The sequence below is a fragment of the Crotalus tigris genome, unplaced genomic scaffold, assembly GCF_016545835.1.
Source record: "Crotalus tigris isolate CLP2741 ecotype Arizona unplaced genomic scaffold, ASM1654583v1 scf7180000017639.5415321, whole genome shotgun sequence".
NCBI classification, from domain to species: domain Eukaryota; kingdom Metazoa; phylum Chordata; class Lepidosauria; order Squamata; family Viperidae; genus Crotalus; species Crotalus tigris.
Genome location: NW_024096532.1, coordinates 2,226,625 through 2,254,215, shown reverse-complemented (window position 1 = coordinate 2,254,215; position 27,591 = coordinate 2,226,625). Strand labels below are relative to the sequence as shown.

Sequence of the window (27,591 nt, the reverse complement as noted above, 5' to 3'; positions counted from 1 at the left end):
AAAAAAATACATCAATTAGCAGAACAGCCCTCCACACACAAAAAAGTTGTTTGCCAAGACTTTGGGTGGTGTTCATGTAGTTTGGGGGGGGGGAGGATGCTTTTTAGCAAACAAAAGAAGTAAAATTAAAAACTGGACTATTGCATCAAATTGTAAGCCTCCCAGATTCACATGATTGGGTTGGGCAGGTATAGAAATTGAATAAATAAAAAAATCAAAATAATAAAAAATAATAAAAAATAAAATAAAAATAATAAAAATAAAATAAAATAAAATAACAATTCCTAGTCAGTGTCCCCAGGATATTCATAATTTGGAGGAAGTCTGTATTAACTCTTCCCTTTCTTCATTTAAGATTTTATTCTGAAGCTTAGAGGAGGGCCTCATGGGACGCTGATCCTGCTCCAGAGAACCACTGCCAAAGACATTGATGGGAAGCAGTAAAGTAAGTCATAATGGTGGTTGCAATGGTGCCATCAAAGCTCTGCCCCTTTTTATATGAACTGCATATTAAAGAATTGGGGATTTAATAATGTGGCTTAAATCACCATCTTGAATCCTCCCCACCACCACATGCTTGGCCTCTCCCACTTTCCCATTAAATTGGTGATTCTCAGCCTACGTAATTTTAAGCCATGTGGATGTTTTTCCATCCTGTTTGTTACATAGTCACCCTGTCTTCCTGTTACTGCCATCCTGAATTGTAGAATTTTACCTTTGATGTCTTCATTGGCTTGATTTACAAGGACCCCAGGCTCCTGCTCTTTTTTGAGCTGGTCAGTTGCTACATAAGTGTCTTCCTGAGGTTCTTGTGATTGTTCCATGTTGGCCATGGGTTCACTTTGTATCTCAGTATGAATAGCTTTCTCTCCTTCCTTCCTTTCTTCTTCCTTCCATTCAAGCTGCTTCTCTTCAGGTTCTCCAGTTCCTTCCTGCTTCCGCTGCTGCTGCTTTTCTTCTTCTTCCTCCTCCTCCTCCTCCTCCTCCTCTTCTTCTTCTTTATCTTCCACACTTTCTAACCACTGGAAATGCACTGTTTTCTCAAGGTGGCTTTTTTCCTCATTCTCCTCTTCCTCTCTTTCTCTTTCTCCTTCTTTTTCTTCTCCTCTCCCTACTCCTTCTTTTTCTTCTCCTCCTCTTTCTTTTTCCTTTTCTTCCTCCTCCACAGTTTGCCGTGTCTCCTCTGGTTCCAGCCTCCAAAGCTTGACAATGGCTTGGTCTTTTAAGGAGGCAATTGGTGAAAAGCTCAATTTTGGTACCTTCTGACTGCAAAGTAGATTCCGTGTGACATTCTCTTGCAGTGTGACCAACAACTGCTCTTTGCACACCTGAACCACAAAGCCTCCATCTACTATTGTCTTCTCTGAAGGCTTTTCTTCCTCAGTTCTGGTTACAATCGGTGGTGCCTCAGAAGATTCAGCCTCCCCATCAGAGAAGTAAGCAGAATCACGGTGAGGGATTGTAAGCCCCAAGCTCCTCCCTACCTCTTCTTCAAGTTCGGTCCCTTCTTCGCTCACTGAGAGTGTAAGATCGCTAGTGGACTGAGAGATGGGTGTTGCTGGGACTTTGCCAGGACCATCCTCTGCTTCTATTTCTTCTTCTTCTCCAGAAGGTGAGGGAGGTGATTCCTCTTTAAATATGAACTCAGGTGAAAAGGTGCTCTCTGTTTCATAGCCACTGTCCCCAAATTTTTGTCCTGGAGAGGAGTAGTGGGAGGCTGGGCTGCAGACATCTGAGGAGCTCGTATTAGAAGGAATGTCCAAGGAATCTACAGAGTCTAAGGTTCCTCTCTGTCGATCAGGTGCTGCTGGGGAGAGGCTCAGGGTTGCAGGGCCAGTTGAAAATCCATCAACAGCTTCTGGGAGAATTGCAATAGTCTCCTCATCATTAGTCTCAGCTAGAGTAGATAATGGTGGTATCTCTACAGGGACAATCACATTGCAGCACCCGGATGACATAGTTGGAAAGGGTGACCCAGGCGGACGGATGTTTCCCCCACCTCTCTGCTTTGGGTAATCTTGAAGTTCATAGGTCTTCACAACTGTGCCCATAAGTGGGTCATAAAATTCATTGTGCTCCCCAGTATCTCCATCACAGTCTCTAGGAGGTACTGTAGAACAGTCAGATAGGGAGCCCCTCTCCACTTTGAGTGAGGAGTCGTCCTCAGTGCCATAGCTATCCCGGTGAGGACGCCTCAAAGGTGGGCCATGGTTGCTCCAACTGCTTACCACATCCCCTCGAGGGATGGCACATGTGCAACGCGCCCTAGTGCACAGGGGACAGGGCAGAAGTTTGCGCCGCCCTCCTCCAATGCTGCTTCCACCATCATCAGTGCTACTGCCAGAACTGTGGTCCTCCATCAGGGAAGGCTCCTGTTCCCAGGAAGGTGACCCCTGGAACTCTGAGGGATCCCCAGCCAGTGTCTCTCCGGCCCCTCGTTCTTCCATCATCTCAGCATCCCAGCTACGCTGCTGATCCTCCAACTCACGATACACAGTGAGTAGGGATTCTGCAAGGAATGCTTCACCCTCTGTGGTTGGTGTCTCTGTCAGTGACGTCTCTTGGATCTCACCATCTACATGGAAAGGATTGCTTTCACTGCTGCCCCCAGACAAGAAAGGGTTAGTACTGGACTGCTCGGGTGGCCGAAGGGGGGCATTGTGACAATCCCAATCGGAGGGAAAGAGGGGCTGTGGTGCTGAACCAGGGCTGGGGGCACAGACCGGCCCCTCACCACTACCATGGTCCTCCAGGCGAATGTAATATTCACTGCTGACGGAAGGGCTGCGGGCGCTGATGACAGGCACAACGCTGGGCGTCTCCAGGCTGTGCCCACGATGCGCTGCCTGTTCATAGAAAGGGTTGCTGACAGGCACAGCTAGCCCACCATTGCTGGAGGGGTATTCGGGTGGTGCTGAGGCAGAGCTCTTCCATCGCCCCAGCCGGGCCTTCTCCCACATATATTCAAAGTTCAGCCCTCCACTGCTTTCGGTCACAGTCAGAATGTCATCCATGTCTCCACCATGGAATCCATCCAGGAGTGGGTAGGCTGAGATCTCTTCTGATGGGCAGTGATGGCGTGCTGAAGAAGAGGAGGCCGGCGGTGGGGAAGAGGAACGCATAGGTTTCAGGGCACTCCAGCGCCACTCAAAACTCTCCTCTGCCTGAGCATTGGAGCGCTCATTCAACAGGTAGCTCACCTGCAAGTGCAGCTCTTCCATAGTTGGGCGATGGAAAGCTGGTAGCCAGCATGACTGCATCACCTCGTACCTGCAGTGGGGCAGGGTTGGAAGGAGGATAGAGGAACAGTGGGAAAAACAGGCAGAAATAGGAGGAAAAAAAACACAGTTGTGGGAAGATAGCCTGAAAGGACAGCTAAGGGGAGGCAGTGGGGATTAGGAACATTTAAAACAAAGCAAAAAAAAAAAAAAAAAAAGACTGTTGCAAAAGAACAGTTAGAAAAAAAGGAAGAATTAGACACCCTTACAGAGTAGCAAAAGAAAAAGCAAAGATAGAAACAGATATGCCAAATTAGAAAGAAACGGACTACTATAACAAGAGAAAGTAGGGACAAAGAGTCAACCCAATAAAAAAATGAAGCAGAGCATATCGAAACACCATTCTGAAGTCATTCAGGAGTACAAGAGGATGGGAATACTCAGTCCCAAGAATGAAAGGAGAATGGCTGTGACATCAGGAGAGAAAAATGGGTGAGGAGTGGAACAGCTGGAAATGCAGACCATTTATAGATCTTGGAGAATTGATCTAACATAGGAGAGCTGCTATATATGGCATTAAATCATTGGCCCATCTAATCTTATTAAGAGGAGCATGCCCAAACCTAAACAGAGAGCAAATGGGCATCTGGTAGAGATGCTGAAGTTAATCACAACCCTTGGGGGCGAGGTGGGGGATAGGGGGAAGAAAGAGCAGGAAGATCAAGGTGATATAAGCATCATTGCAGCATCTCAGCACTTTCTATGGGCAATCCTAACCCTGTGCCAAGCCCAAAGGAACTTTCACCTGTAGACATCACTAACGTATATTATCCCACCAGGCAGATGGTTGGACTAGATCTTCAAGTTCCCTTTTCCCTCTTACACTCAATGATTCTAGAATTCAAATTGTGTGGCCCATTTTCCCTAAACCACAAGAAGATGAATATTGCAATTCAACTCTTTTAGGTGCTGCACAAGAGTTTCATTCACACAGTGCATTACTAGAGAGAGAGAGAGAGAAGCAACCTGGAATTAAGGAGAAAGTTCCTAACAGTGAGGACAATTAATCAGTGGAACAGCTTGCCTTCAGAGGTTGCAGGTGCTTCATCACTGGAGGTTTTTAAGAAGAGACTAGACAGTCACTTGTCTCAAATTGCATAGGGTCTCTTGCTAGAGCAGGGGAGATGGACTAGAAGACCTCCAAGGTCCCTTCCAGCTCTATTCTATTCTATTCTATTCTATTCTATTCTATTCTATTCTATTCTATTCTATTCTATTCTATTCTATTCTATTCTATCAATCAATTTTTCTAGATTGTCAACTTCTGTCTGTGTCTAATTTAGGCACTGCCAATCTCACTATCTAAGGGATCTAGGCAGTTGATGGGTAAAACTTTTAAAGCTGTATAAAAAGATACAATGAAAATACAATTAAAATGGGATGAGAAAGAAGAAAAAACAAAGCTAAAAGATAGCAGAGGGAGCCCTCAAGGCACCAACTACCACCAAGGTTGTATGACATTCCACAATCCCCATGTGTCAGATGCAAGCAACTGGAACAGCTTCAAGAATGGGTCAAGTGGGTTTCTTTATTTTTGATCATCAGTTTACAAGAAACTTGCCAGATCATCTGCCTACCCTTTAGAAATGGCAGAAATATTGGCTTAAAATGTTTCCTCCCCCAATGGACTCTAAGCTGGAATGTCTTTTAACGCCCCTCCCCTTCCAACTGGAGCCTCCTTTCCTTCAGCTGGTGGTTCCACCATACCATGTGAATTTGGAGCCCAGGACCTAACACTCTTTTGAAAAACCAGAAAAATGGAGACCAACCTCATTTTTGGGGGTAAGATATTCCATAGGACAGGAGCAACACAAGTGAAGTCTCTCTTAATAGACCCTATCAGTTGGAGACCTTTAACCGACAGGGTCTGTAACATAACCTCCATGCCTGACTGGGTGGGATAGGACAGTGTGATTAGGATAAAACAATTCTTCAGGTAACTTGGTCCCATGCTTTAAAGGTGATAACCAATGCATTGAATTGGACCCAGAAATAAACTGGCACCCAATACAGCTCACACAGCAAAGGTGTGACATATACAGTCCTTGGGGCACCCAGAATTGCCCTTGCAGTTGCATTCTGCATCAGATACTCTTTAAGGTAACCTTATGTGGAGTGCACTATATCATAAATCCATTGAAAAGACACTGAATCATAAACCACCTAAATGGGCAGTGTGCATATAGCATGCAAAGCCCTTAGAATAATAAGAAAGGTAGACAAGGCTAACACTGGCTTTGAACATTAGTTTTATTTTTGGGGTTACTTGTTGTTGACTGCTTTTTTATATAGCAAACAAATGCTGCATCAATTGAATAGATAGATAAATAGATTTCTGCATCAGGGGCAACTTTTTACAGTATGTAACATAGTATTTTTATTAAATATGGATGGGAAAGTTTTTGATTATTTATTGACCTATATTACAAGAGGAAGAGAATGCATCAGATATTTTTGATATGCATTTTCAGCATTCAATCAGGATGAACTTTTTATATTTAATATCAGTGTGAACAATATACCGTACTTGTCATTTGTTGTTTTTTGTACACATTTTTTAATTAGTGTTTGATGGTTGTTTCTTCTTTTTCTTTTCTTTATTTTGTATTTTAATTTTGGAAATAAAATTTAAAAAATTGTAAAAAAAAAAAGAAAAGAAAAAGAAACAGGTGCACTCCATGGATGCATAGGGAGAGTAGATAGACTTCTAATTCAAAACAGAGTTTCACAGAAAGGGAAAAGGCTACAAAATTACTTAGTTCTTTTTATGGAAAGCATCACACTTTTATTTAATTTGTCTAATTTATATCTCAGGATTTTTCTTCCAGGAGTTTGAGATACTATATATCACACCTCATCCTCTATTTTTTTTCCACAACAACATTGTTGAAAGAAAGTGATTGATGCAAAGTCACTCAAGGACTTTTTATGGCCTTGAACCCAGTCCAATTGTAGTCCAATCTGCAATTGCATAGACCACACTATTTCCCTGTCTTGTTGCTTTTCACTCATTTAAAATATTTAATTTTAAAATGAAGGACATGATTTAAAATTTCACTAACCTTGACTATCCCTCTGGATGAATAAAGATTTTTTTAAAAAGTTTTGGAATATTTGACCCTTAGTATATATGATGGTTTTATAATGAACAATCTTGGCTTTGATTTGTAATTATTGTGTATTTTTATTTTAAGTCAAATTTCAAATTTGGGGAGTTACATAATACTCAGATATGTTTAACTATGATAATCTATAAGTCCTGTAAATTTAAGTACCAGATTCTGTTTAGGGGGTTCTTCACGAGCACTGCATGTTCTCGTGCTATCTGTATGAAAATAGGTCTCTGTGTCACAAAAAAAAAATATTATTTGATTCTGGGTAAAAATAATATTTGCAATAGAAAGAACACCTATTTTTTTTTAAAAAATCCTTTTTTATATTGTTTCATTGCGTTCTTCCTTTCCTGTTTTTTTTATAGGATTGCACCATATGTTATGGTGAGATATTAATAATAATGATACTAGAAAAATATTTAAAACATTTGAAAGGAAATCTTCAGCCCAAATTAGCAGCTCAGACAATTGCTGACAGAAATAGAAAGCTGCAGACAACCAATTAGCTAACGTGAGCTAGGAAGAACAGGAAAAGGAAAATAAAATGGAAAGAAAAGTCATAGCTGAAAAAAGCCTGGCCAGACTGAAAGTGCAGAGAGAGAAATGGATGGATAGAGGAAGAGTCAGAGGAATACAGAGAGGGGAGAATGGAAGAACATTAGGAGAAATAAGAATGCTAAGGCAAGCATCATAAAGTTTAAGGATAATATCCCAGACCACAAACTGTCCATGAAGCCTCAATAAATGTCTGTCAAAGATGAAGGAGACAGTGACATCTGCAAGGTGGAAGATAGGGTGGGGCAAATGAAGCTGTGTCTGCCAAGCTGTCATGATACAAACGATGCAAATTGTGTATACAGTTAGCTCTTGATGTCTGTGGAGATTCTTAATCATCCAGATCATGGTTGTCCCAAAGAGGCTTTTCCAGAAGGCAACTGGACTTTGGTTTTTTTTTTTTTTTGAAGACATTTCGCTCCTCATCCAAGAAGCTTCTTCAATTCTCAGTTCTTGGATGAGAAATGAAAAGTCTTCAAGGAAAACAAGTCTAGCTGCCTTTTTAAAAAACCCCTACGGGACAGGTAGTCCTTGACTGACAACCATAATGGATGCTGCCAATTACAGTCATACATCATGACAATTATAAACTGGGTCACCAAGTGACTGACCATTTTTACAACCTTTTCTTGTGGCAGTCATTAAGTGAATCTATGAAGCTAGTGTTTTTTCAGCAAAAATGCTCCATAGAGAGCAATAGCAATGGAGCATTTTTGCTGAAAACCAGAAGTAAACACCAGTGTTTGGCAAAAAACATTGTAAATCATTGTCATGTCATAAGGGATACCACAAACAGCTGTAAATGTGGGCCGGTTGCTGAGCGCCCAAAATGCGGTCACATGATCCTGGGGAAAAGCCTGACTGCTAGAACTTGGAACTGGATTCAAAGGACCTTTTGGTGAGGTCCATCATAACTTCAAACAGTCACTTAATGACCAGTTGCAACTCAAGGACTATCTGTACACACATCATTTGCACAGTGACGTAACGGCACTTGTGATGTCTTTGTGGCTTCTACTGGATGCCTCTGGAAGGAGCCTGGGCTGATGGCATCCTTCAGGTGGGTGATGGATTTGTTTCCCTAACAAGGAAGAACTCACCAATAGTCTGAGTAAGGAAGCTTAAGGCGAGGTTTGGCCAATTTCATCTGCTGCTCCTTGATGACAAAAGTCAGCACCTCCTCATCGGAAAGATGCCGGTAAGGCTGGGAGCCGAATTCAAACAGTTCCCAGATGGTCACTCCCATTGACCTGCGAAGAACACAAGGAGATCAAGATGGAGGGGAAAATCCTCTTTGCTATGTGAACAAACAATGCTGTGCGAACAAATGATAACACTGATTATAATGCCAGCAGTAATGAGTCAAGGGCTGGGATTACCCCAGCTCGTCTCAGCTGTTTGAGGCTGTTGTGGGCATACCCTAATCGTAATACACATTTTTTGAATTGTAAGTTGCCCAGAGTCATTGACTGAGAAGGAAGCTATAGAAATTGAATAGAGATAGATAGATAGATAGATAGATAGATAGATAGATAGATAGATAGATAGATAGATAGATAGATAGATAGATAGATGAACAGACAGACACACAGAGAGGGAGGGAGAGAGAGAGAGAGAGAGAGAGAGAGAGAGAGAGAGAGAGAGAGAGAGAGAGAGAGGATAATGATAGACAGATGATAGAGACATGATACAAAGAGAGACAGAAAAAGATAGATAGATAGATAGATAGATAGATAGATAGATAGATAGATAGATAGATACAGAGAGGAACAGACAGACACAGAGAGGGAGAGAGAGAGGATGATGATAGACAGATGATAGAGACATGATAGAAAGAGAGACAGAAAGATATATAGAGTAAGATAGATAGATAGATAGATAGATGGATGGATGGATGGATGGATGATGATAGATAGATAGATAGATAGATAGATAGATAGATAGATAGATAGATAGATGATAGAGAAACAGAGAGGGGGAGGGAGGGAGAGAGAGAGAGAGAGATGATAGGAGGTGAGAAAGAGAGAGAGAGAGAGATGATAGGAGGTGAGAAAGAGAGAGAGAGAGAGATCTTGAATGCCTCAAATATGGTTTGGGAAATGCTGAGAGCCTCATTTCCACAGACTACTAATATTCAGGAAGAGCAGAGCACCTCTTTTTCAAATACATGTTTAACAATCTTGGAAAAAAGCTGTAACTCTCTCTTAGAAAAGTGCAGGAACAATCCAATCAATTTAATCTGGGGAAAAGAGTCAAATCCTGCCAGCAGTTTAGGTCTGAAAGGAAAGCAAGACAGATATTCAATTTCTTTTGTGGTCAAGTATTTTTGTGTGACCACACATTTCACTGTTTCGATTAATTAGGAAGAGGCAGCTATTTTGTGTAATATGTGGAACATTTTCGGGTGCTGTGGCTCATGCCAGCTGGTGCCCGCATTGCATTCATCATGCAGTATTTACAGATACGGCGTGTGACTCACACCGTATCTGTAAATACTGCATGATGACTACCGCTGTAGTCATTAAGTGAATCACCTTAATTGTTAAATTAATCACATGATCATTAAACAAATACAGCTTGCCTCATTGCTTGTTGAAGCCTTCTGGGAAGGTCACAAATGGTGATCCCATGACCCTGGGATATTGCAACCATTGTAAATACATGCTGTTTGCCAAGTGCCCAATTTTTGATGTGATCATGGGGACATTACAACGGTTGTAAGTGCGAGGACCAGTTGTAAGTCACTTTTTTTCAGTGCCATTATAATTTCACATGGTCACTTGTAGGTCAAGGATTACTGGTTCAGGCCATACTTATGAGTGTGAAGTGTATTCGTGTACTGTATATATTAGGAATATCTAACATCCTTGTGGAAAACTAACTTTCAGCTAAGCCACCATTACCAGATGTTTCCAAAGTCCCATCCTCTTCCAGCCACACATTATGAACTTAGTTGATGGCTGATTTTCACACTGCCAGGTGAGGAGAGAGAGAAATCTAACCATCACTGCCTTGAAACTCTTCTACTCTACATTTATAAGAATAACATTATCCCCCAGCCTTGTTGCTGAGGCTCATTTAAGCCGTGGGAGTAGCATAATTGACAACAGCATATTTTTCTGGTGTCTGGTAAAGGACAGCAACCTAAAATAAATCTCATGTGCACCAGGCTTTATAGCTGGTACCTCAGGGCATCAGTGCGTCCACAAACCTCTTTTGGCAAGATTCCTCTCCCGGGTGGTTACATTAAAATAACAGCTTTAATTAAAAAATAGAAAATTGGCAAGTTGCAAAGCAAAGCGCCAGCCTCTAACATCATCTTCATTTCCAGGACTCTCTCTGGATTCCCGTTGCGGCCCATAATCTTGATTAGCAACACTGCACAGTCCTTTGTTTTGGACAAATGCCATCTACCCAGAAAAGGGACCGTTGTGATTATGGGCAATCCAGAGCTTGGGGGTTGAGACTGAGAAGATTGGCAGGGTAAATCAGCCATCTGGTAAATAGGCAACTGCTCTCCCCCAGCCATTTCTAAGGAGCAGCCATAATATAATTTCAAACATGTCCATTTGGCCAGCAACACGGGAGGGGTTTTCTTTAGAGTAAAGGAACATGGCAGTCAAACCACTTACAAGGTTTTCCTTGCTAAACTCTGGTTTTTTTGTTTGTTTGTTTGTTTGTTTGTTTACGACAAAATAGGAAAGAAAGGGAAAGGTGAAAAATCACTTGCTTAAATAAAAAAACATTCATCATTAAGGATTGTGAGGGGTGGTTCAAAATAACTAGTTCAATACTTAGATTTCTGTAAGGGGGGCAAGTGATAAATAATAAAACCTGTATAATAATACAAATGCTATCACTTATATTTTTGCATTGTATACAGATAGTCCTCAACTTATGGCCACAGCTGGGATCAGAATTTCCATTACTAAGCAAGGCAGTGGATAAGTGAGCCATGCCCATTTTACAATCTTTTTTTGGGGGGGGCACAGCTGTTAAGAGAATCACTGCAGTTGTTAAATAAATCATGTGATCGTCAAGCTTCCCCCCCCCCAACTGACTTTGCTAGTCAGAAGTCAGCTGGGAAGGTCGCAAATGGAGATCACATGACCCGGGGATGCTTCAACTGTCGTAAATACATCCCAGTTGCCAAGCGCCCGAATTTTGATCACTTAACTGTGGGGTTCCTGCAATAGTCTTAAGTGTGAGATCGGTTATAAGTCACTTTTTTCAATGCCGTTGCAACTTTGAATGGCTGCTAAAGGAAATAAGTCATGGTTTACCTATTCATCATTTGCATTATCATTCATCTATTCCTTTTATTTGTATAAATATTAAATCTACCATGTTGACATCTATGCGCATATGTCATCACTGTGGCATCATTGTGTCTTACTGAGGATGCCTGCACTGGATGAATGCTGAGGACCATTTCCTTGTGGGCCTGGAAATGTTTATTTCAGCTTTAGCCCAGCTGGATTGTGTATCCCTGCTTGAGAATACAAATTAAATTTCTTCAGTCCAAGAGTTATCCTGGGACTCACCAAACATTGCTCTCCTTGGTTTGATCTACAACAATCACATTTCCATGCATCTCATCAAACAGCTCTGGGGCAACCCAACGCAAAGGGATCCAGAGCCGGTCCGGAGTGATGTAATAATCTTCCTATGAAACAGAAATGAGAATAGACAACTCAACATCCCAACATCTCATAGGTCCTGGATGCTCTGCTTCTCGTCCATTACAGAGTTCCCTTTAAGGCCGATGCAATATTATATAGTAGTTTGCTCTAAATTAAATGGCTCATAATAATTTCCTTTAAAAAAGAACAGGAAGTTTAATTTCATAATGGATTGGAAATGTTCTGCAAAGAATATATTGCCACATCTATCTGTTGCCTAAGACTTCTGAGAGACTTATCTTAGATTCTTTGTGGTACTTTCACCACATACCTTGTAGTTGTTGTGTGACAGGCCATAATCCCCAACCCTCACAGTGAGATCTGAGGTCAGCAAGCAGTTCCGAAGTGCCAGGTCACTGTGGAGGACAAGAGGACTTTGAGTTAGGTGAGAAGAGAGACTCTCATTTTTCACCCTTTCTTATATTATATTATACATAGTAAGGATAAAAGTTGTTGTTTTTTTCATTATGGGGGAGGTTTTTTGGGGGGAAGGGAAACCCATGCTGCCATAAAAAATTCAGAGGGCACCTTTTTATCCTCACATTAACTTATGAGGATTAAAAAGGCTGGGTTTCCCTTGAATGGTAAGGCAGGATTCTGCAGAATCATATTATGTGATCTGTTTATTTACTTAACTCTTCCTAGGATTTTGGCTGATTGACTAGAATTTATTTATTTATTTTGGTATCTTTATGTCAGTACTGACTCCTGGACTAGTCCCTGCACGGTTTTTTGGCAGGATTTCAGTAGTGGTTTGCCATTGTCTGTTTCCTAGGGTTCAGAGAGAGCGACAGGCCCAAAGTCACACAGCTAGCCTTATGCCCAAGCACAGTGGTTCTCAACCTGTGGGTCGGGACCCCATTTGGGGTCGAACGACCATTTCACGGGGGTCGCCAAACAATGCAGTCCGCCATTTTTTTCCCCTTTTCCTGAGCTGTGCTACTCCCTTTTATTCTATTGGCTTTTGAAAGCCAATAGGAATTGTCCAGGCTGTCTCTGCCCTGCTGAGCCCGCCAAAAGTCCCATTCTGCAAACGGTGCTGCAAGTTGTCTGCAGTGAAGGCGAGCTGTCTGGAAGTTTCCACCCCTCCCTGCTGAGCAACTACTAAAAATGTAAGTAAAAGAGGGCCAGGGGTGGGAGGTGGGAGGCCGGCGGGCGCAGGGAGGGTTGCTGCCGCACGTGGGGCCTGGCGGGTGCCTTACCTCCCTTGGGCTGGGCCAGCTGGTGGCCTAGCTGGTGGTCGGCCTGCGCTGTCACTGCCGCTTGCCAGCTATGCCTCGGCTGGCACAGGGGCGGCACCACGCATGTGTGGCGCTCCCGGGCAGGGAAAGTCCTCGATTTACGACCGGTTGGATAGTCCTCGACTTATGACCGGTTGGGTAGTCCTCGACTTACGACCGGTTGAGTAGTCCTCGATTTACGACTGGTTAGGGTCGCGGCATTAAAAAGGTTGAGAACCACTGCCCAAGCAGGACTAGAACTCACACCCTCCTGCTTTCTAGCCTGATGCCTTAACCACTAACTAAACTGGCTCTCTAACCAGAATCTTGGCCTTCCTTATATTGTTAAAATAGAGTTCCCAGTTAACTCAGCCATCATAATCAGTGGTGAGGGATATTGGGACTATTTTTCTCAATAATACCAGAAGGCTTCAGATTCCCAAGCCCTGGACAAAATAAAGTAGGGATGTTTTGTTTAAGTGATCACACAAACCCCGCTTCTTTGCTTGATGCGTTCTTTACAGACAGGATTGTAAATGAAAACCTGATTTTGGTATAAAAACTCTGGCGTGCAAAATGAACAAAGCAGAATATTGGATTTGAACAATATACTAAAAATCCTGATTTGTATAAGTGATTAGAACAGTGTTTCTCTATCCTGGCAATTCTAAGAGCTGTGGACTTCATTCTGGGAGTTGAAGCCCATGTATTTTAGAGTTGCCAAAGGAGGAGAAAGAGGAGGAGGAGGGCCATAGCATAGCAGACCATTCAGAATCCAGTTTAGCAATTAGTGGCTATCCAAGCAAGCTTTCTGCTTAATGATGAATACTCACATACAGACCTCACTACACATGATTTTTTTTAAAGCTGGAATTCTGTATAGGAAATTCCATAGTATTTTTTTTAATGATATCCATGATATATTTTACATCACAAGAAGGTTTTCCCCCAGGCAGGAGCCTTACTGTATTCTTTGTACTTTGGGAGAAGTAACCATATACAAGCAAACAAATATTCATATTTAAACTACCGAACACTTTTGTTATAACATTTGGCTTCTCATTTTTTGATCCTGATTTCTGATTTTAAAAAATTGATCAATGCTTTAATTATCCTAACCACCACACCACCCCTTTTCTGTTATATTTTTTAGAGCAAGGGTAAGCAACCTTGGCTCTTTTATGACTCGTGGACTTCAACTCCCAGAAGTCCACGAGTCATAAAAGAGCCAAGGTTGCCTACCTCTGTTTTAGACAAAACTATAGTGACATAGCATGATAATGGCCCAGCAGGTTTCTACCCATAGGAAAGTTCACACCTTTATTCATCCTTTACCCAGACCAGGCCCTTGGAAGTCTCCAAAAGTTTTCAACCTCCATTTTAAGCCATCACAGTAACTTCAATCAGGGAGAACCTGAAATTCTAAATCTCACCTTCTCCTCACTTTCTTTCGCATCCTGGTTCACACTTTCTTTCCCAAAGCTTCAAAAGTACAGCTTTCCAGCTGTCATCCCTACCTGTGAATGTAATTGTTTTTATGCAAGTGTAGCACTCCCAGTGTGATTTCATATGCCATGCGCTGCAATGTGCTGAGGTCGCGTGTCAGTAAATCGGGAGTCATTCCATCTGCTTTGCGTTGAGCTCGCAAGTAACGTTTCAGATCTCCCTGGAGGTGGGGGGGGGACACCAAGAGAAGAAAGTGACCAAGTTTCCAAATCTAGTAATCTTGTCTGGGATTTAGGCAAATTATCCAGACATTTTTGAAGAATCCAAGATATTCTTATTCTCATTCAAAACTCACATTATCCATATTATACATCCTGCCCTCATTCTAAACTGACTTAACGAAAGAACCAGGTAGATTGGAACTATGTTGTAACTGTTGGAAGTCAGCACCCATCCTCCTAGAAAAGGAAATATTTGGGGGATTGTTTAAAAAGGCAGAATATTATATTTCCCCAAAGGAATAATAGAAAAATCTTAGGCAGAAACCAGCCCCCAGTCTTCTTCCCCCAGGCAGAAGCCAGTTCTGTAGAAATGCAGATTTGATAATTATATGCAGAAAGACTGAGCCATTTATTCATAAGCAAAATGCTTTCAGCCACAGCCCCAGAGAAGCAGGACATGACTTTTAGGACATAATAGGATTAACCCACCACCATTAGAATGCCAAAAGGGCACACTCAAGCTCAGGTCAAAGTACAAGCCACAGGAACAGGAAGAACCTCAAATACAAAGCCCAAAGAAGGTATAAAAGCCCACCTAATCCAACTCCATTTTGTCAGCTTTCCCAGAACCACATGCTGTTGGTTCTGTTCTTCAATAAAGAATCTTGTTTCCAAACAGCCTCCATTTTATTTATTCCCGTCTTGGACTGGACCTGAAGATTTTTCTTTCAACATAACATCACAAAGCCCATTTGGAAGCTAGATAGCAAGCACTGGGCTCACTCAGACCTACATTATTCAAATTAATAAAGCCACACAAGGTATTTGATAATTACCCCACCAACTTTAAGGTCTTAAGAATCTGTTTTACAGTTTGCCCTGCCATTTTCAGGTCACAAATATGGTCATCAGGAGCAAATCGGCAGTATAGGATGTGATTTTCTCACAGTTATTGCAGGCTTCTCACTGTTTTAAAAGTAAGATGTAATTAAAGAAAAATATGAGATTAATATTCTACACAACTGCTGCCTACAAGGAAAGCCAAGCTCCCTATGGATATTTAGTTGGGCAAAGCAATTTTGAATGAATGGCTACGGAAATTAATGTTGTCACTAGCACCACAATGACAAGGAGACAGACTTTATCCTAGAGTGTCGATATTGTGGTTACTCCAGATTCAGAGTCCTGGTGCTCTGGGCATTCTCAAATCTGATTTTCAGTTACGCTCCAGTTGACTTACCAGCTGGCAGAATTCCATGATCAGGAGGAAAGGTATAGTTTCTGTGCATAAGCCGAGGCACTGTAGTATGTTTGGATGCTGGAGGCTTCTTGAAGACAAGGTAGAGACATGGGAAGAGAAATACAGAAAAAGCAGGAGAAAAAAAAACCCTAGTATTTCTGGATGACCGGACAAGAATCTCAGTGAATCATAACATACATAGGGAAATCCTTGCTTCTATTTTTGGACAATTCCTCTGTGCTCTCTGTTATAACCAACAATTTGCTAGCAGCTCATTGGAGCATCCCCAAACTCCAACACCTCTAATAGCCAGAAAAGAGATTTCTGAGCCGTAACAGAGCTCTACTTAGAGAAGTCCATGGGGAAGCCAGATTCACTTAACAACCTTGTTACTAACTTAACAACTGCAGTGACTCACTTAACAACTATGGCTAGAAAGGTCATAAAATGGAGCAAAACTTAACAAATGTCTCACTTAGCAACATAAATTTGAGACTCATTTGTGGTCGTAAGCTGAGGACTATCTGTATTTCATATGGAGATTCCTTATTCAATTTTCATCCTCATATCAGGTTCTGCTACTTACCGATAAGGCTGGGCCTCTGACAAGAACTTCCTCTGCTCCAATGATCCAGCACTAACACGCAGCTCCTTCACCACCACCTGTGCAGGGGTGAAATCTGAGAATATTTCACCCAGAATAACCTAGGAAAGAGGGGGGGGGGGATATGAAAGAGAAACCACTATGAACTACTGATATGTGGTTATTAACTTGAACTGGCTATGTAGATCATATCTCATTAGTCATTAAAGTCATTAATGAACTCACTGATGGCCAATTGATTCCCAGGTACAATTTAATTATCTATACAACTCTAAACAGCTTGGCTCCTGGGCGGCTGAAAAATTGCTTTTATTATAAGGGATGCAATAAAGGAAGACACAAGAAGGCAAAAGAGAAACAGCTTAAGAATGCCTGAAAGTATTCAGGTCCAACGTGTTTTTGAATAGGTAATTTTTTTTATTTTTCCTGAGCAATATGAATGTTTGCACTGTTTTTAAAATGTTTGTTTCTTGTTTTAATTGTTTTTTTACTTTTGGGATTGTAAGCTGTCCAGAGTCACTGATTGAGATGGATGACTATAGAAATTGAATAAATAAAATTAAAATTTGGAAAAGTAGAGTTTTTCTAATTTTTATAAAATAAAATGGCTCTAGAACAAAATCAATGGATGAATTTTTATTTTCTTACTCTTCTCCTTTGACTGTTCAAATCTGCAAAAACTGTGTGATCAACTTTGGAAGGCCCAATCTCCCATCCAAAACCTCAATTTACATTCCCCATTGCGTCACTGGGTGTACTGGGAGAAGCCTTATCAGGTAAAGGCTGGGCACAAAATTTTTGAAATTATGGTTCCTTCTTTGTCAAAAAGAAAAGTTGCCTAGTACTCTCACTCACAATGAAAGAAATTCTTGCTCCTTTTAGGATATTTTCTGTGACCTAATATTTCATTACTTTCTGCATTAAATTTTGCAATTTGCAGTTAATGATTGAGCTTTTTTTCTTTATTTGGCTGCTGATTTTTAACTGATTGTTAGAATGTTACTCCACACATGTGTAAAAGGCCCTTGCCTTTTGTTGCAAAACTATTCTGGAAGTTTTTTTTCTCTCTCTCAAGGTTATCTTTATAACCTTATTAGAGGTTGTTTAGAAATAATCACAATAAATGAATGATTTTCATCATATAGCCAACACGTTGCGCATTCCTATCCTATTTATGGGATTCAAGTCAACTCTTGCTACAAAGCATGAAAGCAGTTGCCTGAATTTCATTCTTAAATCATATTCACAAAAAAACTGAATTTTTCTTACTTACTTTTCCAAACCAGCCATTTCCAATCTCCTGCAGGTAACTGAGGTGCTGTCTACTTAGACCCAAGTGTTTCACTAAATCTGAAAGAGGAAGATGGCAATTCCAATAATGGGAATCAAGGATGCTGCACAGAGGACACAGGCTAAAAGTTATTTCCATTTTGACTCTCCCCATGCCCCAAAACTATTAAATCAAAAAAAATTGTGTTGTGAGATAAGCTAGAACAGTTTTCCATAATGTGATGTTCTCCAGATAGTGTGTCTACGAGAAACCATTGTAGACAGATCACAGATAGTCCTTGACGTACAACCATGTCTTTAGTGACTGTCTGAAGTTACAACAGCACTGAAAAAAGGGACTTACTTTATGCTTAACAATCATTGCAGCATCCCTATGGTCACATGATCAAAATTTTGATGCTTGGCAACTAGTTCATATTTATGCAGTGCCCCAGGGTCATGTGATCCCCTTTTTGCGACCCTCTGACAATCAAAGTCAATAGGGAAGCCAGATCCACTTAACAACCTGGTTGCTAGCTTAACAACTGCAGCAATTCATTTAACAGTTGTGGCAAGAAAAGTTGTAGCATGGAGCAAAACTCACTTAACAACTATTTTGCTTAGCAAGAAAAACGTTGGGCTCAAGTGTGGTCATAGGTTGAGGCCTATCTGTATGTGGAAATGGATGTGGGAAAGTGTTCATGAGATGGAAAAGGGTAAGATGGTCTCAGTTAAAGTTAAAGCAGATTGGGGACAGGATTCCTGGGGCTTCCAAAATGAAAGTGATTTGAAGTCGAGGGAGATATAGAGATCAAGATGGATCGCTGCATAAGCCAGTAGGTCAGGAAAGTCAACAATGTACATGTAGATGAGATCAGAAAGACAAGAAAGAAAGGTGACAGACAAACAATACAAGGGAAGTTATACAGAAGAAACAGCAGGTGCCACAAGAGGAAGAAAATGCAAAAGTGACAGTGAATGTCCAAATTAGAAAGACAAGGTAAAACCAGGTCAGCTAGAATCCTAGGTTAGGACATAGCAAATGCTCAAATAATAAATTACTAGAGACATTCCCATCCTATGAATGGATTTCTACTCTTCTGCTACTTTTATTTTCATTATAAAGATGCCAAGGTCTAAAGCAGCCTTCCCCAACCTGGTGCTCCCATCATTTCAAGATTCAGGTAGTGGAGACATATCTAATGGACATCAGGTTTGAGATGGCCGGCTTAGAACCACACTAGTATATTCTCCCAAGAAACGGTAGCAAGTGCTGCCAATTCTCATATTGCAAGGGCAATATGGAAAAATATCACAAACGAAGAGGGGAACCCTAATATGAACCGGTTCCCTCAGAAAACTTACCTGTTTTGGGCATCTGTTGACTGGAAGATGGGAGTGAAACTTCAGAAAGAGGCAGAATGTAGACATCTGGGATGGACTGGGAGGAGGATGTCTCCTCAGCAGGTGGTGTATACTCTCCAGAATATTCTTCTCCATCAGGGTTCTCAAATTCCTATTGGGTAGACCAAGGCATTTTTTTAAAAAAAATATCTTTGTTTCAAAAACACACCATGTCCACCTCCCGTCTCCGCCATCTAGCTCACCTTGAAACCCACATCACCCCTCTTGCAGCACAGGCAGGTGAGGAGGAGGAAGATAAAGGCCAACAAGCCTGAGCAGGAGATCAGAACCACAGCATAGGGAGGGGCCAGGGGAGCCCGGCCCTGAGATAATCCATCTGAAGAGAATAGAGAGAGGGCGAAATAGGACACATATCTTAATACAGCATTTAGACCAGGGGTCCTCAACCTTGGCAACTTTAAGACTTGTGGACTTCAACAAAGCTGGCTGAGGAATTCTGGGAGTTGAAGTCCACAAGTCTTAAAGTTGCCAAGGTTGAGGACCCCTGATTTAGACATAGCTATATTTGCCTGATGGGAAAGAACAGGTAATATGATTGAGGACCATCTAAAATGTTCTGAACTAGTAAGTGAACTTTCCTGTTTTTCAGAATTAGAAGCTGAGATACAAACTGATAAAAGGATGGAGGACAAATTTTTAGGAAGAACAGCGATTTTTTTTTCATCTAATGAATTATATTTCAGTGATTATGGTTCCAGGTTCGTGTTATCTTGCAGAAAGGCAGAAAAGCAAGCTATACAGGTAGTCCTCAATTTACAACAGTTCACTTAGTGACCGTTCAAAGTTACAACAGCACTGAAAAAAGTGACTTATGACCATTTTTCACACTTATGACCATTGTAGCATCTCCATGGTCACATGATTTACATTCGGATGCTTGAGAACTGATCCATATTTATGATGGTTGCAACGTCCCCGGGGTCATGTGACCATCTTTTGCAACCTTCTGACAAGCAAAGTCAGTAGGGGAAGCCAGATATACTTAACAACCATGTTACTAATTTAGCAACTGCAGTGATTCACTTAACAAATGTAGCAAGAAAGGTTGTAAAATGGGACAAAACTCACTTAACACATTTCTCAACATAAATTCTGGGCTCAATTGTGGTCATAAGTCGAGGACTTCCTGTACAGTAAGATGATGATGATGATGATGATGATGACGATGACACAATCTTGTCCTAACTCCATACTTCCACAAATTCCCACAAGTATTTCTTTCCTTCCTTTTCTCAAAGTGCTAGCATATATGTTCTAACCAACATACTCTTTTTATTTTCCGTTTCAGCCACAAGGTCCTTCCACTCCAAGGCTGACTCTGTTGCTGGACAATGGGAGGACATTGTCTCAGGTAGCAAAAGTCAGGCTAGCACCTGTTAAGTATCGGAAGACAGGGCTATGGAGGCTAAAATTCCCAGCTCTGCCTTCCTTAAGTTACTGTGTTATGGGCAGTCATGACAGAAGATGGTGCTTGTGGCCATTATGGACCCAAATGTTGCTTACTGCTGTGATGGCCTTCCGTTCCCCAAAACCTGGGAGGGAGGCAATGCTGATGGTCCTATCTCCTCAGGAGTTCCATCAATACGATTTTTCGTAGGGCTGTGGAATAACATACCCCCATACTTATGGCCTGCTACTTCCCTGATAAGCTTTTGCAAAGAGGTGAAACCTGGTTATGGGAGAAAGCATTGAGAAGGCGACATTAAATTTAGTGCCTGCCTCTGTTGAAATGCAACATTATGGTTTACATTATGTTTTCTGTTTGTTCTGATCTTTTTAATCTATATTTCTGTTGAAGGCCATTCAGAGTCACTTGTAGTGAAGTAATTACGACAAACAAATAAATGACTGAATGTGGGGCGTTATTTTATTCTTCACTTCAAGAAACAAATGTCTTGGACTAAGCCTACTATATATTGCCTTGTATTCTGCCGGCTGCCAATATAAGATGCATAGTAAATTTTAGGGATCTTGAACATTCTATTCTCTACCTCACCAATGAAAGTTGGTGGTAACTGATACAGTTATAGTTAGTCCTCGACTTACGACCACAATTGAGCCCCAAATTTCTGTTGCTAAGTGAGACATTCGTTAAGTAAGTGTTTATGACCTTTCTTGCCACAGTTGTTAAGTGAATCACTGCAGTTGTTAAGTTAGTAACACAATTGTTATAATGGCTTTTCCATTGACTTTGCTTGTCAGAAGGTCACAAAAGGTGATCACAGGACACGGCAACCGTTGTGAATATGAGTTGGTTGTCAAGTGTCTGAATTTTGATCACATGACCATGGGGATGCTGCAATGGTGGTAACTTTTTTCAGTGCTGTTGTAACTTAAATCATCACTAAATGAACTGTTGTAAGCCGAGGACTGCCTGTATTTCACTCATTGCTTTGTTCCTGAGTGCCAGGTTGAATGCCTCAACTTTGTCCCTACCACTTCATGGACATGTACTAGCCCATGGTACACAGCAGAGGGAGATGCTTAGAGTAGCAGAGAAGCTCTGAGCTTGGTGGCTGTAAAACCCACCACCATCTTTATTTTCCCAAAAGTTCAAATCCACCCTTGGAGACATTCTGAGGTAATAAAGATGGTACACCCTGTGCTACACCAACACTTCTAACTTTAGCACAGTGAGTCATCTCTTTTAAGATCCAAAATCATTTTTTAAAGGTTGAATCTTGTAACCAGGTGGACGACAACCTTTGCTCCATCATACAGATAGTTTTCTCACTGGTCAATTTTCATGTGCTCTTTCTGTATTCTTTTATCTCTTTCCACCTTTGCTTTATTCTATCCTATTCTAACCACTCATCGTCCGTCTGTCAAATGACGCAAACAGAAAGCACCAACTTCAAGTTGCGTTCATAAGATTTTCAAATTTTACCACAGCATTATGAAAACATTAGAAATGTGTCATTAGAAACTGTTTCATTATCCTGCCATCGCCCTGAAGGAATCTATAGACTTCTATTTTGGGGGGGGGGGGGAAATGTCATCCTCTCTTTCCCAGGAAGCTGAGATATATTTGGAAACAGAAACGACAATTTAATCAGATGGTACTAAAATTAGGCACACATTTACATTTCTAGAGACCATCTTCTATGCCATGATCTATTCCTAAGCATATTATTTATTTTTTTATTGATTGAAGTAAGATTAATATTCGAATACTATTACCAGAGGTGTCTGGCTGCTTACATTGGATTTTCCATTATGCATGGACAAAGTTATGCCAGAAATGAGAATTCACCTTGTTCGTGTAGGACAATGTAACAGGCTACAGGTCTCTGTTATTGCTTATGTGAAAGCTTGGCAGTTAGTCACAAGAAATATTTGCTAGTAAAGCAGAGCTGTCATCTACCCCACTATTTCAAATAGTCATGGGACAGACACATGGGCATCAACCCTCAAAAGTCTGCTGGCTGGAAATTAGGGGAAATAGAAGGTATCAAATTGGGGAAGGTTCATAAAGCCTTAGCTTCTTCTAAGTGATTTGCTAAGATTTGAAAAGGCTGAGGGAATCATCAGCCTTTGCTTCTTGAAGACAACATCAGAGCAAAACCTACTATGCCATCCTTAATTCTTGGCCCACGGCTGCCTGCCCTTTCTGACATCAGAGCAAGTAAGCCATTGGCAACTAATATGACATTTCTGAACTTCCAGCCTGTATTATGTCAGCAGATGTAAAGAAAGAAAGACAAGACAGAGGTGGGGAAGTAGAAGGGTAATACATCAGACAGACTGAATTCCTTTAAGAAAGGGGAGTGGAAATAGCTTTGATTATAAATTCTAAAAAAAAAAAAAAAATCTTTCCAGCTTGTTGCAACAGTAAACATGCTGCAATCTCTTAGAATGAAGCAACTGGCAATTTCACAGTCCTTTAATAATCCAATCATACCTCAACATTCTGGAGTTTTTGAGGCATGATTAGATTACCAATATTTGGTAATGATTAGAGTACAAATATTTGAAAACTAATGTTCTTGGGTATTAATATTTGACTTGATTCCTATGTCAGAGAAAGTAAAGAACCAGTGGATCAGACCCAAAATCCATTAAATGGACCATATTTTTTGGGACAGTAGCCAGACAATTGTTTTCCTAGTTATTGTATATATACCACCAACCCTATCAAGATAGTCTTCATTGCACCTATTTTACACAGTCTGAGAATGTGATGATACCACAAAAGTATCATCCAAGTTCATGGTGAATCTGTGGATTGAACTCAGGTCTGCCAAAGCCTCATTGAACACCATGTCCAGTGAACTCATGGTTTCTTTAACCCTCCCACCAGCCCATATCTATCAAATTATCTCTACACCTAATCTCCTATTTGATCCTTCTTCAAAATAGTCTTTATGCATTCCTTCATCTCTTCTTCCAGTCATGAAGTTTTTCACCATCTTCTCTATCTCAGCCATACTCCATCCTTACACAAAGCCCTCAGTGAGCCCCACATAATATTTTTTCACTTATGTCAAGAGTGCATCCCACTTTCCATGGATCACTGTCAGACCAAACACAGATGGCATTTCTGGATGTCACTAACCTGTCGGGCATAAATCTCACACCCACCTCTCAGACATTCCTTCCTCCATCACAGCTGTTTTCTTTGCATGCAAATATTTATCCTAGGTCTCCATTACCATGGAATGACTCTGGACCCTTCTTCAGGGATCATGTGCAAAAATATCTCTCTTTTCCCAAATAACTTCTGCCTTGCCTTGATAGCCTTAAGGAGTGGCTTCAATTTTCTCCAGTGCTGATTATCATTAACAACAGGGGAGGGTCAGGAGAAGATGATAAGGAATAACACCGCTGCTTTAAGGCATCTGGCAAAATCAAAGGGTTGATGTATTTGCTCTGTATAGGAATCCCAGCTGTCTCTGGAGAATGGCATTTATAACCCAGGTGCCCCCTCCCCACCTGGTCTGGAAAGAAGCCCCTGATCCAAGTGTTGTCCCCATTTGGCACCCTGAAGGGGGTGGGGATCAGGTCCACCAGGCAGTCACCTAGCTGCACAAACAGGTGGCCGCAGATGGCTGGGCAAGAGGCAACAGCAAACAAGAGCAAATTGGATGAGGGGGTGGCCGCTGGCAAGGACGCCCAGGAAACCCTTGTCCCTGCCCAAACTCACCATTTTCTGAAGGCGCTGCCAAAGCTTTCTCCGGGTTGAAATACGACATGGACGCTGCCAAGAGAAGGAAAGGGCCTTGCCTTAGCATCTTAGGGATAGTCTGGAATCATGGATCAGGAAGGAGGGGAAGGGAGGCTGGGAGGGGTCTCAAGACGCAGGTGCAGGGGGACAGGGAGAGAAATTGGCTGCCCCAGCAAAGCAGGGGGAGGACAGGCTTCAGACATCAGAACTGATGGAATGGAGCAGGAGGCAGCAGGAACAATGGTCGCAGCGCCCAAGAGGCTGTGTTGCCCGCATCCTTAAGTTGATGTGTTACCGCTGGGCTCGCGGCTACCTGCCTTTCATTCTCATGGATTTTCTTCCTTCGTTGCCCGTTGCCCACAGAGGAAAAGGAGGGATGGAAAATAAATGGGGGAGGGTGGCAAAGGATATCAAAGGTGAAATGAATGAGAGGATTTTTTTTGGGGGGGAGGGATTGTAACAATAGGTGATCTCACATGGGGATCAGGAGGGGAAGCAAATGTGTGGGGGAAGAGGGAGGGGTGGGGAAGAGGCAAAGAAGGAAACCTAAAAAAGACAACTGAAGGAATGAAGGGAGGAAAGAGAGAAAAAAAGGGGAAAGAGAGAAATGAGGGGGAAGATAGCTGGGTGTTTTCCTCCCCCCCCCCTCAGATCCAGCTCTCTGGGTTGCACTAGCAGAGAAATAGATGGAGAGAAAAGCCCTCCCAGCCAGCTGAGGTTGTTGATTGGATGACGGATTTGTCATTTATACGCTAAAGGGAGGAGGATGCAGGAATGGATGGAGGGGGGTGTTGTTGCCATGGAGATCTGTTCCTGGGTAGCAGCAGCAACACTGGGCAGTGCAGGAGTGAGAAAGTGATGAAAAAGGGTCTCAGGGCAACAATCAGCAGAGAGGATGGGTGCTTTGTACAGACTGGGATACATCTTCCATATCACCAATCCACAAGCACCAACGCATGAAGCAAATATTTCCTCTCACACACATACCCTCATGCACCCATTTAGAATAGGTCATGCACAATACTTCATACCTGTAGAAATAGTCTGTCACGGTTATTTATTTACAGCACATGACAATCACTTTTTAAATTAATGCTAAGATGCTAGTTAAAACAACAATTAATTCAAAACCAGCACCACGAGAAAGGAAAACAGCCAACGGAATAATGCCATGGCTCCAAAAATGAGATGGTAATACTTTTCAGAAGTAGTCCAGTGTGATAAGCTCCTCTAGTTGGAAGAGAGAGATGGGGTAAGGAAGAACACAGAAAGGGTAGGGGGAAACTCTGCAACTGAAAGAGGAGCAACTAATGGCCAGAGGCAAGATGAAGTTGAGATAAGGGAATATTTGGTCATTAAATTTAAAACATTTAGAAATTAGTTGAAAATAAGGATGCTATTTGTTTAATACTTAAAAATTAGACCCAAAAGGAAAAAAATGAATATGTTTGATTTATTTATTGATTAACTCAGATAATATATATAATGGGCTTTGATTTATTAAAGAAGATACTGTATTATTAATTAGATGGTGTAAGATGGGGGGGGGAATAGATAACTTTTAGGAAATAGAACAAGATTATACCCAAATAGATAAGATGTGCATTTTGAATATTATATTCTGTTATGAATTGAGATGAAGGAAACTTTGGTTACCTAAAACCTGGAAATTATAAATATCAAATGTTAAACTAAAAATTGGGAAAAACCAATAACAGGACATTGATTGAATGTGAAGATTGAATATAAAAGTAATTAAGATATGTATAAATTAAAAATGTATTGATAAATGTAATAATGATGTTTTTATTTAGTTGATATAGTAAAAACTGTATTAGTTTAAATATAAAATAGTAGATATTAAGGGAAAAAGAGAGGCAATATTTGAGGTTGTAGTTTGAGATTTGTACTAAAGATTTTTGTATGTTATTGAACTATTGAGTAACCCAACCACCACATTGCTTTTTAAATACCTAAATGTAAAATTAGAAAATTAATAAAAATATTATTAAAAAAACATGAACTTGATTTTTCTGGTGGCACAGAGCCAATGCTGCCTATTTATGTCAGAGATTGATAATAATTGTTGGATTCATAAAACACAAATAATCTTTACCTTCACTGCAGTGTGTGAGCCCAGTGACTGCCCCACTCAAATGGCTTCACACATGACAGAGAGTGCTAGCTTTGGATGAGAAATGAAAAAAAAAAAGGTGCCAATGTGTACAAATTGGTGAACTGGGGGGTAGCATTTCATGTTCACTCTAGAATCCCATTCTATACAGTAGGTTAACTGTAAAAGGGGATGCATTCTGTCATATGAACAATATTTTTTTAAAAAAATCATGCTGTACATCTTCGTATGGATCAGGGAAATTTCAGAGTTAATCTCCATTGTGTGCTTCTTGAATAATTAGGGTGTCTGCAGTGAAGGTGCCAAAATAGCTCAGTTGGCAGGCATATCTATGCAATTGAAGCATTACCCTATTTTTGTACGGCCCTACCCTAACGCTCTTCCAGCTGTAAATGAGGCAGAGCTTTCAAATTATACCACAAAAGGAAGAGAACAGTCGTAGAGTTAAATCCATCCTCAGCTTTGGGTCAATCATTACAGTTTGGGTTAAGTCCTGCCTTTCCAGTCCAGTCCAGTTTTTGTCAAGATAAAATGGGATGACAACATATGCCTAAACTCACAGAGAGCCAGGGAGGATGAATAAAAGTGATGAATAAATGAATGCACAGTGGTGACGTTTTGCACACCTCCATCCAGAAAACAGCCATGGAGTAGATAAGCATACTATGGATACCCTTTCATACAGTACAAGTAGTCCTCGACTTAACGACCAAAATGGAGCCCAAAATTTATGTTGCTAAGTGAGACAGTTGTTAAGTGAGTTTCGCCCCATTTTGTGTTCTTTCTTGCCAAAGTTGTTAAGTGAATCATTGCACTTGTTAAGTTAATAACATGGTTGTTAAGTGAATCTTGCTTTCCCATTGACTTTACTTTTTCAGAAGGTCACAAAAGGTGATCACATGAGCCTGGGACATAGCAACCATCATAAATATGAACCAGCCAAGCAACTGAATTTTGATAATGTGACCATGGGGATGCTGCAACTTTTATAAGTGCCAAAAAGTCACTTTATTCAGTGCCATTGTAACTTCGAACGGTCACTAAATGAATGGTTGTAGGCTGAGTACAACCGGTATTGTTAAACATGCAACATATCATACCAAATATCCAACCCAAACCTGCATGGGATTTTACTTACACAAAATGTTGGCTATAGTTACCCAGAACAGCTGAGTTAGGCACATACATGGGAAAGATGTTCATGCCATCTATGTGGATTTCTGGATACCAGATACTGAGG

General features: G+C 41.1%; 1 protein-coding gene across 2 annotated transcripts in view; it reads right to left on the bottom strand.

Annotated features, from left to right (window-relative positions):
- LMTK3 (lemur tyrosine kinase 3) overlaps positions 1-25,163 on the bottom strand; it is a 42,907-nt gene extending 17,744 nt beyond the window's left edge. Inside the window, exons 1-11 of one of the 2 annotated variants that reach the window (XM_039335116.1) lie at positions 24,197-25,163; positions 19,236-19,369; positions 18,994-19,144; positions 17,633-17,709; positions 16,342-16,460; positions 15,756-15,843; positions 14,366-14,514; positions 11,900-11,984; positions 11,491-11,612; positions 8,047-8,196; positions 716-3,270 (exon numbers count right to left, since the gene is read on the bottom strand). In XM_039335116.1, coding sequence (XP_039191050.1) covers positions 716-3,270; positions 8,047-8,196; positions 11,491-11,612; positions 11,900-11,984; positions 14,366-14,514; positions 15,756-15,843; positions 16,342-16,460; positions 17,633-17,709; positions 18,994-19,144; positions 19,236-19,369; positions 24,197-24,284 — 3,718 coding nt within the window. In that variant the 5' untranslated portion in view covers positions 24,285-25,163. The remainder of the gene's footprint in view (positions 1-715; positions 3,271-8,046; positions 8,197-11,490; positions 11,613-11,899; positions 11,985-14,365; positions 14,515-15,755; positions 15,844-16,341; positions 16,461-17,632; positions 17,710-18,993; positions 19,145-19,235; positions 19,370-24,196) is intronic. The other variant, XM_039335117.1, reaches the window with a different exon arrangement.
- Positions 25,164-27,591: the final 2,428 nt, after the last annotated feature.